Source organism: Salvelinus fontinalis, chromosome 23 (assembly GCF_029448725.1).
Source record: "Salvelinus fontinalis isolate EN_2023a chromosome 23, ASM2944872v1, whole genome shotgun sequence".
In the NCBI taxonomy this organism is placed as follows: Eukaryota; Metazoa; Chordata; class Actinopteri; order Salmoniformes; family Salmonidae; genus Salvelinus; species Salvelinus fontinalis.
The window spans coordinates 23,753,477-23,770,609 of record NC_074687.1 but is presented as its reverse complement, the minus strand read 5'-3'; the positions used below and the strand labels follow the sequence as shown (position 1 = coordinate 23,770,609).

The following is a 17,133-nucleotide window of genomic DNA, read 5'->3' as shown; positions in this document are numbered from 1 at the left end:
ATAGCTAAATCTCAGTGTTTGATGTGATGTTTTCAATGTTGTTATCTTGTTAAGTGAGCTGTTATGTGTAATATGAAACCTTTACTGCAGTTCTCCGACAAAAAGCAAAAATTCATGTTGAGAAAGAAGAAACACTTGTACTGCCAACCTTGAAGAAAACAACCAGGATATCCAAAGATGTGGAGCAAGAACAGGAGATTATATCACTGAAGAAAGTGCCTTCAGTCCCCTTTGAAGATCAGCCAGCGCCACCAAAGAAACCTCCTCCGAAAATTACGAAGCATACAATCCATGACTTTGAAGAGAGAGTGTATGAAGAAGTTGAAGTAACAGTATATGAAAGATATGAGGCAGAGCAAATCGGCAAGACAGATAAAATCAGCCAGATACCTGATGGAGCTAAAGTAAAGACACCTAAAGAGGTTGAAACAAAAGACTCAACTGAGGACAAATGGTCTCGGAAGACCATCCCCAAAGCTGAAAAAGAAGAGGACAAAATTACTTTGAAGAAAACTCCCAAAGGTGTGAAAGAAGAGGAACCAACAGACCCCAGTTTAGCCCTAAAGAAAGTGTCCAGATTGCCATCAGATGAAAAAGGAGAAGAAACTGTGAAGTTAAAACCGTTCCAAAAATCTCCTAAAGCAGGAACCGTTGAGCCAGAGAAGGACAAGTACAAAGATAAGGAATCTGGGGCTTTCAAAAGAGGTGAGAGACCATCAAGAGATGAAGACATCAAAGAACCTGTTGATCATAAGAAAGCTGATAGAGTTCCTAGTGCTAAAGAAGAGTCACAGGCAGTCGAATTAAAACCAGTGACCAAAGTTCCTGAAGATGAACAAGTCCAGGATTCGGACAAACCACTGACAAAGGTGAAAAGGATTCCAACACAGGAGCAAGAGAAGGAAGTTGTTAAATTGAAGCCATTTTCAAAGTCACCTAAAGCTGACACTGAAGCTGTGAAGCCTGAGAAGGAGCCTGAGAAGAAGAAAGATGCTCAAAAAACCCTTCAACAAAAGCCAAGTCCTCCAAAGACAGCACCCATAAAGAAAATGGAAAAGAGTCCTAAAGAGGAAGAGCCAGTACAGTTAAAAAAGGTTGAGCAGGTTCCAAAGGAACAAGAGGACAAAGAAAAAGATAAACCCTCAAAGCATGAAGAGACTCTTAAGAAAATGGTAGAACTGAAAAAGACTCCTTCACCTAAGGTTGAAAAACCAAAGCCAAAAGAAAGAGAAAAAATTACTATGGAGAGGAAGCCCAGTGCAGAAAGGACCAACAAGCTACCCAAAGAAGTTTCACCAAAAGATTCATTTGAAGGTGTTACCCTCAAAAAAGTTCCAAAGAAATCACCACAAGAGGAAACTGATGGAGCACCACTGAAGAAGGTGCTGGCAATGAAAGAGCTTTCCCCTAAAGCTGTACAGTTACGAAAGATCTCGACTCAGCTGGAGGAGGAAGTATTTGAGGAGGAGCCAGATGTTGAGGAGGAATCTGACAGTGAAGGTTGGGGATGGGAACTTGCCCCTCGTGATAGTCCTGGATCCACAGAAGATTTGGGAGAGGAAGGTGATGCACTTGGAATGCCAAGACGAGGTGAGATGAAGGCTGGAGCGAATCACCATTGAAGAAAAAGTCCTTAACCCCAAATAATCTCCACCCATTTTCATCTGAATGTTTTCATTTTCTACATGTTAATGTTTTTCATAATTTCGTATTGTTTCTTCATGTCGATCATTTTCGTCAGAAAAAGTATTTCATCCTAAATAATCTTCATCCATTTCCGTCTTAATGTTTTTATGTTCTATGTGTTGTTTGTCATCATTTTGTGTTGTTTCTCCATGTCAGTCTCCATGTTTCTATTAATTGTCTGTCAATCCATGTAAAAAGCACATGTTTGGCATGCTGTTATTCCACATGGTGTTTGACATTGTGTATTATATACCCATCTCCCATCATCCATGTTAATTTGTTCCCATCATCACCCTTCATCTTTATTTATCTCTCCATATTGTATGTACAATTCTGAGTAAATATTTATAAGGGATTTGAATGTTATCTGTCTTTACGGTATAGTCATTTTAAATATCTTAAACAGATGGAAAGCCAGCAGAAGAAGCAGGCAGAGGCAGAGGTAGAGGTAGAGGCCTCAAAGGTAAGACTGGTTACATCCATGTGAAAATATATTTTGTTTTAGAGTGCAGCGTCAGCACACTCTACTCTCAATGTTCTCACTAACTTATTTTGAATAGTTATATAATAACCAACAATAAGCACTGTTCGAACTTTAAAACGGGCAGTATGATTCAACTTAAATTGCTTGTCAACAGCTTTTTAATATAATTTATACTTTTTAAACTATTACCCTTTTAGTCCTCCCCAAAGCCTCCATCAACTTCAATGGGATGTCTTCAACATTAAAAACTTCCCATAATTCAGCAATGACATCCAACATTCTATCCACTGTCAACACTTGCTTTTGATACAAATCAGCTACTTTGACCACTTTCCTAACAAGTTAGACAAAACTTAGTCTATAACCAGGTTTCCGCCCAACCTTTTTATGCGAGTGAAGTACATGTCGGATAAAAGATGTTACATCAGGCCTGATGAAAAAGCAAATTTGTCGCTACTTTCCAAATGTTGACAAAACAAAAACAATTAGGCAATGTGGGATCTTTTTGTGTCAGTAAAATTAATTATGTGAGAATTGGCGGTGGAACTATTTTATGCGCAAATATTGATTATAATAACCATCGTATTGTCACACGATGACATGTTGTGTGGTCCTCCAACTATGACTGGGGAAATCATACAGTCTATTAGGCTACAGATGAAATAAGTTATGATTAACTTCACAGGGTGGTGAATGTGCAAGATGATGAGCTTAATGCTCCTTTCCAGTAAATATCCAGGGTCTTATTCTGGTGACATGATGATCGATGCTTGGCTGCTGATTGACAAATACAAATTATCTCACTCTTTTTTCCATAATAATCTCATCATGTAGGCTATACCCGCACTGTATACTGTATCTACTACCAATCCAGAGATAAAGCTGTTTTACTAACCTTGTCAACTACTTTTTCTCTTAACTTTTAAAATCTGAAATGTTGACCTCTTTCCCAACAAGTTAGACAAAAACTAGGAGTGTATGAAATCTTTTGTCTCTTTCTCTGCTTTTCAAATAATATAATGGAAATGTATTCTACCAGTCCAGAAATACATCTATTTAAGTAACATAAACTTCTTTCTTTGGTTGCTACAGTCTTAGAAAAAAAGGTGCAATCTAGAACTTAAAAGGGTTCTTCGGCTGTCCCCATAGGAGAACCTTTTGAAGAACCCTTTTTGGTTCCAGGTAGAACCCTTTTGAGTTCAATGTAGAACCCTTTACACAGATGGTTCTACCTGGAACCCAAAAGGGTTCCACCTGGAACCAAAAGATTTTCTCCTATAGGGCCAACCAAAGAATCCTTCTGGAACCCTTTTTTCTAAGATTTTAGTTATGCAGGCTGGCTAACATTCCCTTGCTAGCTAGCCAACTAAATTCATTATTCATAATGAGGAAGCTGTCTTACTGCAGTTAATACAGTAACTATCTAACATTTGCTGCATCTAGCAGCATGTTGAATTAAGCAATGAGAGACTGCTGGTCGAGTCCTTGTCCAATTCACTAATGGTCGAATCCGAGTCACTGGGGGGCAGTGGATTTTTTTATTATTTGTATTATTATTTATATATAAAATTAATAACCTTTATTTAACTAGGCAAATTATTATTTACAATGACGGCCAAACCCTAACCCGGATGACACCGGGCCAATTGTGCGCTGCACTATGGGACTCCCAAACACACCTGGTTGTGTTACAGCATGGAATCAAACCAGGGTCTGTAATGACACCTCTAGCACTGAGATGCAGTTTCTTAGACCGTTGCGCGACTCGGGAGCCCCCCAAGTGCAGTGATAATTCAAATGGGACTGTTAACAGGCATTTATCATGTATTATCTTGAATAACAAGCACCTATCAACCAAACAGCATTCAGGATACAAACTCCCTGTTTTATAAAGGGTACTATCTCACTACTATTTCTCTGATAGTCACTAGCCTAATTCTACTTCACTAGCATACATTTTTCAACACAAGCCAGTAGCATCTAAAAATGTAAACTTCTAAACTACTTCCACTACCATAAAAATGCTGTACCTTTGCACTCACATTTTCTATTAGGAAAAATATTTTTCTAGTTTAACACTGTAAGTGTTAACATTGTAAGTGTTACAAATGTATAAGTTTGAACATTTGAACACTTTTAAAGTTGCACTATGCAGAAATCGCTCCTCCATTTCTTGATTGCTAAAACTCTAATAGTTCGCCTAATGTCAGTTTATGTGACAAAATAAGATAGTATAGTGTAGAGAATCATTGTACCATCTAAACCACCATGAAATGTAGTTTCCATAACCAAAAATATTGTTGTTTCAGCTGTTTGAAGTTGGTGTACAAAACCAAAAGTAAAAGATGCAAAAACAAAACTTAGGAAGGGAAGCATAGAAATAGTGCACATAGAACAGATCTACAGCTCCTTAGACTTGCTTTCAAGTAGAATGATAGATCTATAACTCACATTTCTATGTGAATTTGGTCAGTTTGCCCAAAACATTACACATCGACACTTTAACTAATGTAAACAGGCTAAACATCTAATCTGTGTAATTGTGTCTGAATTGTAGCAGGCAAAACCCCATCCCCTGGTGAAGGCAGGGGTAGAGGACTGAAACCCGGTGGTGGAGGAGACAAACCACCCGATGCTAATCCTTTCGGATTCCAGCTTAAAGCAGTTCCACTGAAGTTCACGAAACCGCTCAAAGACATAGTGTTACAAGAAGGTGACGCTGTTGGTGCTTCTGCTACGTTTGAGTGTGAGGTTTCACCTTCTACTGCAGTAACTACATGGATGAAAGATGACAGCAACCTAAGAGAGAGTCCAAAACACAAATTCACCTCTGATGGCAAAGATCGCAGACTAGCCATTATTGACGTCCAACTTTCTGACACTGGAGAATATACCTGTGTGGCCAAGCTGGGCAACAAGGAAAAGACAACGACTGCTAAACTCATTGTTGAAGGTATTTCAGATTATTATGAATTTATGTATTTATAAGAATCTTATTTTTTTAACAAAATCATGTAAACCACTGAAAAGCTGATCACAATTCATTTTCCATGTAATGTAGCTTAAATAAAAATGTTTTACTTAATGTTTTGTTTTATATTGTTTTATAAAAATGTATACCGTATAACTACACAACTTTATGGAAAGTACTCCCTTTTTTGATAAAGTATTCCTTAATCTATGTAGCTTCTATGTCAGATTTAAGTTGCACTGATTATTACATGTATGTATTATTGATATGGGTTGATGCATTTTACCTTTACATTTTGATGCAAATAACTTGTATGTAAATAACGACCTAATACTAACCCAATACTTACGCATTCAGAACTGCCCGTGAAGTGGGTGAAGGAGTTGGATGAGGAGACGTCAGTCCTGAAGGGGCAGCCTATGTACCTGACCTGTGAGTTGAACAAGGAGAGAGAAGTGACCTGGATGAAGAGTGGTAAGGTCCTCAAAGTAATCCCTGGAAAGGTGGCCATCAACGTCATTGGAATGCAACAAGCCGTTACGATCCAGAACACGGGCGATGACGACGCTGGAATCTACGCATGCGAGTGTGAACTCATCAGGACCAAAACAACTGTCAAAATCATTGGTTTGTAGATAATTCCCTAAATAAATTGTTGACACCTACCAACAATATAAATATACTCAATCTGTTCATCTACGTACGAAAACTGATTACATCTTAATTTTACAGAAATTATCAGAGACTGGTTGGTGAAACCATTGAGAGATCAGCATGTGAAACCCAAGGCCAATGCCACTTTCAAGTGTGAGCTCTTCAAAGAAACCCCCAACTGGAAGTTTTTCAAAGGCAACGATGAGATTACTAATGATCCTACTGACAAGACTGAGGTCAAGAAAGAAGGAAAAGTCTTGACTCTCACAATAAAGAATGCACAGCCCGACGATATCGGAGAATATGCCATGGAAGTTGAAGGTCACAGATACACAGCTAAACTGACTCTTGGAGGTTGGTTGCACAATCACACATATCTTGTATGTTGTTGAATCAAGGAAGGCTACCTACATGAAGTGAATGCTTATTATATACTTTTGATATTTTTACAGAACGTGAAGCTGAGATCTTGAAGCCTCTCTCCAGTTGTGAGGTGGTCGAGAAAGAGGATGTTACATTTGAAACGGAGATATCTGAAGAGGATGTGCCTGGAGAATGGAAACATAGAGGGCAGGTCTTAACAAGATCACCGGTAAGACTTGTATTTGACTGAAATATTTCCCCAGACAGTAACCGTAATCTAAACTTTCAGAAAAACTGTTTTAAATGTTGAACAGTCTTCGATATCTGTTTAACTTTTTTTTTAATTTATTTTTTAGACATGTGAGATCAAAATGGAGGGCAAGAAACGTTTCCTAACTCTGAAAAGTGTTCCACTGGACGCGTCTGGTGAAGTGTCTTACACAGCTCTGAATGCTGTCACTAGTGCTGTGCTCACAGTCAAGGGTAAGCAGTAGTTCCAAGAACAAATTATGTATGTATGTATCGATGATGTTATGCATGTATTGATAAAGAGATCATTATTTGTATCTCCCAGAACTGGAAATGGACTTCACAGTCCCCTTGAAGGACGTGTCTGTACCTGAAAAGAAACAGGCTATGTTTGAGTGTACTATCACAAAGGATGTGCCTAAAGTCATGTGGTTTAAGGGTTCTGACACCATTGGTACATCAGACAAAAAATATGAAATGATCAATGATGGAAAAAAACACATGTTGGTCATTAACAATTGTGAGTTTGATGATGAGGGAATTTACAGTATTGAAGCCTCGGGCAAAAAGTCAACTGCTACACTCACTGTGGAGGGTAAGTGTGGAACCATTGTTATTAGATTTAAAGTCCTTTGAGTGGTTTTCGTTTGCTATCATCAAACGTTGTTCCCTGTGATTCATTAATTAATTTCCTATTTGGAATTTCTTGTAACTAAGTCCAATATGCACTTATCTAACATATAGGTATGAGGCTCAAATTTGAATTGCCACTTCAGGACCAAACTGAGAAGGAAGGTAACACTGCTCGGTTTGAGCTTGAGCTCTCTCATGAGAATGTACCTGTGACATGGTACAAAAATGAAACCAAACTCCATGTGAGCCGAACCGTGCTCATCTATAGTCGTGGAAAGAAACATACACTAGAAATCAAGGAGTTGACTCTAGATGATATCTGCCAGATTAAGGCAGAGGCTAAAGGAATTCCCTCAATGGCAAACCTGACGGTGATAGGTAACCCCTGCTTTGTTCCTTTATTTATTGTTTGTTTCTTTGTTGTGATTGAAATCCTTGAACTCATTTACGGATTTGCACCATGCCTCATTACATAAATGCAGAATATAAAACACATATCCTCCTGATGACTTTTCCATGTTCCAGAGGGTGATGCATACTTCGTAGTGAAGTTGCAGGATTATACTGCAGTCGAGAAAGACGAAGTAACTCTGGACTGTGAACTCAGCAAAGATGTCCCAGTCATGTGGTACCATAATGAGACTGAAATTAAGGCCTCTAAGATGGTAACCATAAGTGCTGAAGCGAATCGAAGAGTGTTGTCCATTAAGAAAGTGGATGACAGAGATAAGGGACAATACATATGTGATTGTGGAACGGACAAAACCCTGGCAAATATTAACATCGAGGGTAAGCAATTACAAATGTTTGTCATAGAACAAACATTTATTTTGAGAACATTCGTGCGCTTTTTCTTGTAATTGTAATGTTCTCAATCCTGAATTGCAGCTCGAGATATAAAGATAACTCGCCCAATGTATGGCGTTGAGGTCTTTGATGGTGAGACCGCTCGTTTTGAGGTAGAAATCTCTGAAGATGATGTCCATGGCCAGTGGAAACTGAACGGAGAAGTCCTTACTCAATCCCCTGTATGTTAAATAGACCAAATAATTCTCACTGTTGTTTTACCATTCTACAACTCATATCAATTCCGTGATCATTCATTCACATCCATTACGTTATCTTGAAATATTATAATGAAACAGCCTATAGCATTCTCCTCCTCCTTCCTCCCTTTCCTCTTCGTCTTCATCTAATCTGGACAATTTTCCACATTAATTTTACCACTACTTACAGGACATTGAAATCATAGAGGACGGTGCAAAGCACACGTTGATATTGTACAACCTCAAGGCCCCCTTGTCAGGGGAGATTGGATTTACAGCTGCCAATGCTAAATGTGTTGCTAATCTGAAAGTGAAAGGTGAGATTAAAAATAAACATTTGGTTGGTGATCTAATCTGATAATGTAAATGTAAATACTTTCAGTGGTGGTATTCTACGCATTGCCACGATGCCACATTGTCTCTGTTTACTTCTGAATTACAGAGAGTCCTATTACATTTGTCACACCTTTGAGTGATGTGCAAGTGTATGAAAAGGATGAGGCCAGATTTGAGTGTGAGGTGTCAAGAGAACCCAAGAGCTTCCGTTGGTTCAAGGGATCTCATGAGTTGACAGCTGATGATAAGTTTGATATTACCCATGAGGGAAAAAGACACACTCTGGTGGTCAAATCTGCCGCATATGAGGATGAAGCTAAGTACATATTTGAGGCAGAGGACAAGAGAACCACTGGCAAACTAGTTATCCAAGGTAATCTGAAGATATTTTTTGTGCTTCCTGTTTAAATCCTGATTCAATTCATTACAAGTGATTGAAATTGATCTTCTCACGATGACGATGATTTAATTTCTTATGAATTGAATGTCTTATCAGGAATTCGCCTTGAGTTTGTCAAGCCCATTAAGGATGTCACTGTCAAGGAGCGTGAGACGGCAGAGTTTAGTATTGAACTCTCACATGACAACATCCAGGTCACCTGGTACAAGAACGGTGTGCGTTTGCATCCCAGCAAAGTTGTGCACATGTCAGACGATGGCACGATGCACAAATTGACCTTCAAGGAGGTGTCCATTGATGACACATCAATGATCAAAGTAGAAGCCATGGGCAAAAGCTCAGAGGCCATGCTCACAGTCCTCGGTTAGTATACCGTTAAAATCCTTGAAACGTTGTTGGCGAAACAGGTGAGTTACCGTTGTCGAAAGTGAAATATCACACACACAACTCATCATGGTTTCTTTTTCATCCACAGAGGGAAAGCCTTACTTCACGACAAAACTGCACGACTACTCAGTCACTGAGAAGGATGAACTGACAATGGTTTGTGAACTGAGCAAGCCCAATGCAGAGGTGAAATGGTTCAAAGGTGGCCAGCAAATCACTCCCTCCAAGAATGTGGCCATCAAAGCCGATGGAAAGAGGCGTATGCTGATCATTAAGAAGACAGAGAAAGCCGACATTGGAGAATACACCTGTGATTGTGATTCGGATAAAACTACGGCCAAGCTCAACATTGAAGGTATCCTTTAGTGTTTTTAGCTCAGCATTTGAGGGATGCAGTGTCTTTTCTTTCATTCATACAAACACTTGTCTTTGTGTTTGTTCTACAGAGCGTGACATTAAGTTTGTCAGGCCCCTGTACAGCGTGGAAGTCACAGAAACTGAAATTGCCAAGTTTGAGACTGAGATCTCTGAGGAGGAAGTACATGGTCACTGGAAACTCAAGGGAGAGGCCCTTCATCAGTCTGCTGTAAGAAAATATCCATATTATTATTACTGCATTATTGGACGTTCCTTACTACTTTTCATAGTGGCTGAGAAAAAAAATCACTTGATGATGATCACTTAGTGACTGTTTGTGTATTATCTTTCAAGGACTGTGAGATTAAGGAGGAGGGTACAAGGCATGTGCTGATCCTGTACAACGTTCGCATGGATCAGGCCGGAGAAGTTGACTTCCAGGCTGCCAATGCTAAATCCAATGCTCAGCTTAGAGTTAAAGGTGAGAATGATTTAATACACTCACACATTTATCTGACAATTAGATAAACACTGATTTGTTAAAGCCACACTTTGTAAGATATGCATACCATCAAGTGGGCCACCAACAAAAACATTTAAGTGTCCAATAACGTTTGTTTAAATTGCCCTTAGGAGTACATTTTATCAGAAAAAATGTGTTTATGGTGGGTTTGAATGATACATTGTCCCAACTGTTAGTTGAATAAGGAAACCCCAGAGCTTTCAGATGAGGATGTAGTCAGGCATTTACAGCCCCTTTTAAGTAGGTGTCAAAAGTTTGTTTTACAAGGAAGGACTAAGGGAGAATTCCAACAGGTTGATTGACAGGGACAGATTGCCTAGTCGATGGTTTGGCAGGGCGTGGGCTAATGGCCAATCAGGTGTTGTGGCTATTTTAGAAGCCACATGCCTTATCTAGAGTGGGCGGTTAGTGATTGGCAGAGCTAATGTACAACCTGCCTTACTTTAAAGTTTTCTGCTGACCATATAGATCTCAAGGAAACTGGGTATGCAAATGAGAAAGGCCCCCCCAATGACAAGTCCCTCTGCGTTAGTCCTAGCAGTTTTCCTGGTGGTTTACAGGGCTCCAGAGCAGTGGCCGGCCATCAGGGGATCCGCAAAAATGAGGATTAGCAGTTAAGGATTTACCGGTTTCTCTTGGGATTTTGGAATGACTAACGATGTTTTCTCCTCAATCTAAAGCGCGAGTGATCGGCCTGCTGCGGCCTCTCAAGGATGTAACTGTTACTGCCGGGGAGACCGCCACTTTCGACTGTGAACTGTCATATGAAGGAATTGCTGTGGAATGGTTCCTAGGGGGTGCAAAGTTGGAGCCAAGTGACAGAGTAAGTGTTTATACCATCTTAAACACTGACAACACCTCAAGTAATTGATATAGAAACATGCCAAGACTTTGAACTGTACTTATAAACAACAGTTTTTCCATATGACTGACAAATATATGTTAAACAAAGGAAAAAGCTGCACACTGCTCCGGCGTTTTCCTTTCTGTTTTCCATGAGTTTGCCTACAACTCCAGCACCTGTGGAAAGTACCTGGATGTGCAAATGTTCTTCAGCTTTTGACAAATACATGTTGTCACGGAATTTACTACCTGGATTATCACCTATTCTCATACCCCAAATACTTTAAGTGTTTTAACATGATCTCAACTATCTCCTATGTTTACCTTAATTTTATTCCAAATGTTTGTTTAATTTAAATGGATCTTAGATTGTCCTGTTGCATTATTTACTTTTATACATTTTGTTTTAATTTCTTGCATGTGCAAACTACATGCTTTCTGCATATATGGACCTGTGAGGAGCAGGATTCCAGTTGGGGATTTGATCTGGGTTTTGAGATAACGCAGGAGGGCTTTTCTGCCCTGTAAGCGTTCTTCTAGTTATTTTTAACCTCTTCAAGTGTATGCGTCCAATGGCAGGTGGCTTGAAGAGCTATTTCACAGTTATCATTTTAAAATCTGAAATGTGTTGCGTTAGGCCTGTACATATCTAATTATTTAATTCATTCCTGTGGGTTTGAAGTGTGAAACATTATATGATAGGTTGATTTACGATGTTGTGTAGCCTGGTTTTCTCTTCAGTTACCATCAGTTAGATAAACTCAGCAAAAAATGAAACGTCTCTTTTTCAGGCCCCTGTCTTTCAAGGTAATTCGTAGAAATCCAAATAACACAGATCTTCATTGTAAAGGGTTTCCCGTGCTTGTTTAATGAACCATAAACGGACAGCTGATCGTACTCGCAGTGGCAGACCACGTGTAACAACACCTGCACAGGATCGGTACACACGGACATTACACCTGCGGGACAGGTACAGGATGGCAACAACCAGGAACACACAATCCCTCCATCAGTGCTCAGACTGTCTGCAATAGGCTGAGAGAGGCTGGACTGAGGGCTTGTAGGCCTGTTGTAAGGCAGGTCCTCACCAGACATCACTGGCAACAATGTCGTCTATGGGCACAAACCCACCGTTGCTGGACCAGACATGACTGACAAAAAGTGTTCTTCACTGATGAGTCGCAGTTTTGTCTCATTAGGGGTGATGGTCGGATTTGCATTTATCGTCGAGGGAATGAGCGTTACACCGAGGCCTGTACTCTGGAGTGGGATTGATTTGGAGGTGGAGGGTCCGTCATGGTCTGGGGTGATGTGTCACAGCATCATCGGACTGATCTTGTTGTCATTGCAGGCAATCTCAACGCTGTGCGTTATAGGGAAGACATCCTCCTCCGTCATGTGGTACCCTTCCTGCAGGGTTGTTGTTTTAAAGTGGCTGTTTAAAGTTGTTTGAAATCTCTTGTGTGCAAAAGAATATACAGTCTATCTTGCAATAGATACAGCTAAATAACTGCTCGATAATCATTTACCAAAAGCCTGTGAATGAACTGCTATGATCCTCATGTTTTCACATATGTCATTAGGCATGTCATGACTATTTGTAATAGGGGAAAAACTATAGAACGTATGACTGTGATTGCTGTACCACTGTAACATAAGCGGTAGTTCTATATTGTTTACAGTCAAGAGGAAAGTGATGACTTTATGGAACACCTACTACAAAGGACTGGGAAAGTTTTGTCTTAGTTAACCACCTGACCCAAGCTTTGGGAAAGTGGAGGAGTCAGATGGCAACAGGAGTTAACATTGAGCCTAGGGCCCCTTCAGTCCCTTGTCACCAGCTGCTGATGTTCATTCAGGGGAAGAAGTAAATAGCTTGACCACCCATAGCTGTCATCGTCCACCTGATTAATCAAACTGCTTGATTTGCACAGGTGGTCACCCGAGCAGAAGGCAAAACTCACACTCTGACTCTCAGAGATGTCAAGATTTCAGAGGATGGGGAAGTTAAACTCACTGCAAAGGATTTCCAGATTGAGGCCAGACTACATGTGAATGGTAGGTTGCGGTTTGTGGTATTTAGTTGTGGTTGTTATAGAGATTCTTGCCCCAACTGCTCTCTTAACCAACATGGAGACCTGTTTTTGTGTGAATTCGATAAGGTTAAACAACAATACTGTCACAATATTTACTCTATAAAGCATACTGGACAGATAAATATGGTGCTATATAGACCAGGTTCATAGTAACGCAATGATTCCACTTTACATTAAATGGCCAGTATTTACCTTGCATTTACATAGGTAGGCAGAGTATAAGTACTGTGTGAGTACACATTGTGACATAGATTCAGATTTCTTTGGACAATATTTGTCTCCTTGATGCAAAGCACAGACAAAAATATAATGTAGGTGGGTCAGGTGTGAATGGTGTGGGAGCATGATCTACCCAACCAGTCTGAATTAAATGAGATGCCCATCAGCAAGTAATGATGTGTTAAGTATGAAATGAGAGCCTGTGAGACAGTTATGTATGCTTTTATAACAGTGTGAGGAGAGGTGTACCCACAATGTTAAATTTGAATACAAATGTATTAAAAGAATGAATATGTACAGTAATTGCACAAACAACAAACAGGTTGAAGGAATTACGTAACGGAATGTGTAGCTTACACTGTAACTGTACCTGCCTTTGTAACTACCAAGTCAAAAAAATATATGTTTTAGGCCACTTAATCTAAAGAGGGACCATAACAATAATAATAGTTTGTGGTACTAATAGAATTTGGTCAAATGAGTTTGTTGGTTTCCTAAGCTGTTATGATATGTAAAGTCATCATGTGTAATTCATGTGTGAACTCACAGAGCCACCAATTGAGTTCAGCAAGCCTCTGGAGGACCAGACAGTTGAGGAAGAGGCTACTGCTACTTTGGAGTGTGAAGTCTCCAGAGAAAATGCTGAGGTCACGTGGTTCCAGGACGGACAGGAGATACGCAAAACTAAGAAATATGACATTGTTGCCGATGGCCGCAAGAGAAGACTAATCATTCATGGCTGCACTCTTGATGATTCAAAAACATATACCTGCGACGCCTCAGAATTCAAAACCTCTTGCTTCCTTAACGTTGAACGTAAGTAAAGTATAGATAATTATATTGTTTGTTTGTTAAAGTATAAATTAAAAACCTTTTGATATTGTTTGTTTGTTTGTTGTTAAGACTACACTTTTGTGTATTTGGCATACTGGTGTATTAATACTATGACCTTGTCCTTACAGCTCCACATGTTGAGTTCTCTACGCCACTCCATGATGTTGAGGTCAAAGAAAAAGACTCTGCCAGATTTGAATGTGAAGTATCTCGCGAAAATGTCAAGGTATTGATTCCTGACCCTTCACCCCCTACCTCCCGGACCCTACCACTCTCCCAACCCCCACACAACACATGCACACACCTCTTGTTTTCAAATGCACATTCAAATACAACTTCTTATTTGTATAACAATATAATATAGTTGCATGTGGAGTTACAAAACATAATATTAAGACTGAGACTTGGTTGTGTTTCCTGTCTTCCACTGTTTTTCAACCTTTTACGCTGCTGTTACATTTTTCTCCCCTAATTGTTTCCTTCATAGTCTGGATCAGTACATCTTAACATTATTGTACCGTCATTGTAATGTCCTTGTTTTATGGCTGTTTCTGGAAACAGGTCCGTTGGTTGAAGGACAGCAGTGAAATCAGAAAGGGAAAGAAATATGAAATAATTGCCGAAGGTCGCAAACACATTCTCATCATCCACAAATCAGTGTTCGATGATGAAGCAGAATATGAATGTGATGCAAAGGTCTCCAAATCCTCCGGCATGCTTACAGTCATTGGTGAGTCTGGCACACTTTCTCTGCTTCAAAGTGTGAATCCCAAATGGCACCCTATTCTCTATATAGTGTACTACTTTTGACCAGGGCCCACATAGGGATCTGGTCAAAAGTAGTGCACTATATAAGGATTAGGGTGCCATTTGGGACACAGGCAAATTAATTCATTTTAATGTTATATACTATAATCGACTTATCATAATGTATGGACTTAATGGTTATATTGTATTTCCTTTGCAGAGGAAGAGGCTAGGTTCACCAGGAACCTGTCTAACGTGGAGGGAACAGAAACAGACAGCGTGAAGATGATTTGTGAAGTGTCAAAGGCCGATGCTGATGTCATGTGGTATAAAGGAGACCAGGAACTGCCAGAGGGAGGAAGATACGATCAGATCGTAGATGGCAGGAAGAGGATACTCATCATTCAGGATCTCAAAACAGATGATGCTGGAGAGTACCATTGCAAATTGTCCAGCTCACAGACAACTGGAAACCTGAAAATAAATGGTAATGAAATCAGACATGAGCTCTGTTTAATTTAGTCAGTTAAAGACCTTTGTCCAGTGGAGAAAGTTAAATATCCTGGGTAGTGGCTCCACACTGGCAGTACTATTATGAAAACCAAATCAAGGGATGCAGGTAAAAGTATTTGTGGAAAATGAGAGCATAAACACTAATCTGTTTTTGTTCTTCCAGAACTGGCTGCTGAGTTTATCTCCAAGCCTCAGAGTCAGGAGGTGGTTGAGGGAGAAAAGGCTGAGTTTGTCTGCTCAGTCTCTAAAGACACATTCATTGTCAAATGGATGAAGGATGATCAGGAGCTAGAAAAAGGGGACAAGTACGACATTGTCTGTGATGGCAAGAGAAGAATACTTGTTATCAAGAACTCTGAACCCAAGGATGAGGGAGCCTATGTTGCCCTCATTGGTACCACCAGAGCTACAGCTGACCTGTCTGTTCTTGGTATGTCATCAATATGTTTATTTTCTATTCCAACCTCTCCAATCTGTATGTGTACAGTATATGTGTCTTTCGGAGTGGTTGCAATAAAGTACATTTTCCGTTAGACCTGTAAAATTGGACAATAAAGTAATATTCTTCTAAGATATTCTTAGAAGCCTTGGGGAAATAATTAATTAGATCTACTAACTTGTGTTTCTTTCACTTTGATTTCTACAGAAAAACTCAGGATCATTACACCAATCAAAGACACAGAAGCTAAAGAGGGACAAGAGATGGTCTTCAACTGTGAGGTGAACTCTGAGGGAGCTAAAGCTAAGTGGCTGAAGAACGATGAGACCATGTTTGAGAGCAGCAAGTTCGTCATGATCCAGAAAGACAACGTGTTCTCTCTGAGGATCAAGGATGCTGAGAAGTCAGATGAAGGGAACTATACTATTACATTGACAAACCACCGTGGTGAACATGCCAAGAGCTCTGGCAAACTTACCGTAAAAGGTGAACACATTTTTGTTATCAATTTGACCAATTGCTAATTTCATGTAGTAGTATGTCTTATTTTTGTTTGAATTGAGCTACATGACTAACTGATTTCTTTGTTTTGTCAACAGAGGAGAGTCTGAAGATCATTGTACCTCTTGAGGACTGCGACACACAGGAAAAGAAGACTGTTAGCTTCTCTTGCAAGGTCAACAGGCTGAAGGTTACTCTGAAATGGATGAAGGCTGGTCAGGAGATCACACTCAGCAAACGCATCCTCTACAGGGTGGACCAATACAAGCACACACTGACCATCAAGGACTGTACTCTTGCTGATGAGGGTGAATACACCGTCATGGCTGGTGATGACAAGTCTACAGCTGAGATGATCATCAGCGAAGCCCCCACTGACTTCTCCGCACAACTCAAAGACCAGACCATCACTGAGTTTGAGGATGCTGAGTTCACCTGCAAACTCACCAAGGAGAAGGCTGAGGTGAAATGGTACAGGAATGGACGTGAGATCAGAGAGGGACCCAGGTAGGAAAACCTTTAGACTGCTATGAGGCACAGTCACTGTCGCTTTATTGACACTGAAACTAAATCTTAAAAGGTCATTTGCCCCTAAGGGCCACCCCAGGATTTTCATTAAATACAGAAAAGCGTATTGTAACATTATCCATTTGTTTTTTGCAAGGTACATCTTTGAAAAAGAGGGCAAGACCTGCAGGCTGCGTATCAAGGAGTGCAGACCAGATGATGAGTGTGAATATTCTTGTGGCGTCGATGAAAGGAGATCACATGCCCAACTCTTTGTTGAAGGCAAGCCTCTTGAATTCATTCTATGATTCTGTTTGTGTGAGTCCATTTTTCTAACCGTTCTGT

General features: G+C 40.0%; 1 protein-coding gene across 1 annotated transcript in view; it reads left to right on the top strand.

Moving 5' to 3' along the window:
• LOC129821055 (titin-like) overlaps window positions 1-17,133 on the top strand; it is a 180,511-nt gene that overhangs the window by 76,940 nt on the left and 86,438 nt on the right. Inside the window, exons 92-118 of the mRNA XM_055878299.1 lie at window positions 91-1,590; window positions 2,093-2,149; window positions 4,728-5,123; window positions 5,499-5,768; window positions 5,874-6,149; window positions 6,248-6,387; window positions 6,515-6,641; window positions 6,733-7,002; window positions 7,152-7,418; window positions 7,566-7,829; window positions 7,929-8,068; window positions 8,277-8,403; window positions 8,529-8,795; window positions 8,919-9,185; window positions 9,298-9,564; window positions 9,656-9,795; window positions 9,921-10,047; window positions 10,770-10,912; window positions 12,867-12,990; window positions 13,797-14,063; window positions 14,210-14,307; window positions 14,643-14,811; window positions 15,049-15,315; window positions 15,505-15,771; window positions 15,988-16,266; window positions 16,380-16,788; window positions 16,946-17,070. Coding sequence (XP_055734274.1) covers window positions 91-1,590; window positions 2,093-2,149; window positions 4,728-5,123; window positions 5,499-5,768; window positions 5,874-6,149; window positions 6,248-6,387; window positions 6,515-6,641; window positions 6,733-7,002; window positions 7,152-7,418; window positions 7,566-7,829; window positions 7,929-8,068; window positions 8,277-8,403; window positions 8,529-8,795; window positions 8,919-9,185; window positions 9,298-9,564; window positions 9,656-9,795; window positions 9,921-10,047; window positions 10,770-10,912; window positions 12,867-12,990; window positions 13,797-14,063; window positions 14,210-14,307; window positions 14,643-14,811; window positions 15,049-15,315; window positions 15,505-15,771; window positions 15,988-16,266; window positions 16,380-16,788; window positions 16,946-17,070 — 7,050 coding nt within the window. The remainder of the gene's footprint in view (window positions 1-90; window positions 1,591-2,092; window positions 2,150-4,727; window positions 5,124-5,498; window positions 5,769-5,873; window positions 6,150-6,247; window positions 6,388-6,514; window positions 6,642-6,732; window positions 7,003-7,151; window positions 7,419-7,565; window positions 7,830-7,928; window positions 8,069-8,276; window positions 8,404-8,528; window positions 8,796-8,918; window positions 9,186-9,297; window positions 9,565-9,655; window positions 9,796-9,920; window positions 10,048-10,769; window positions 10,913-12,866; window positions 12,991-13,796; window positions 14,064-14,209; window positions 14,308-14,642; window positions 14,812-15,048; window positions 15,316-15,504; window positions 15,772-15,987; window positions 16,267-16,379; window positions 16,789-16,945; window positions 17,071-17,133) is intronic.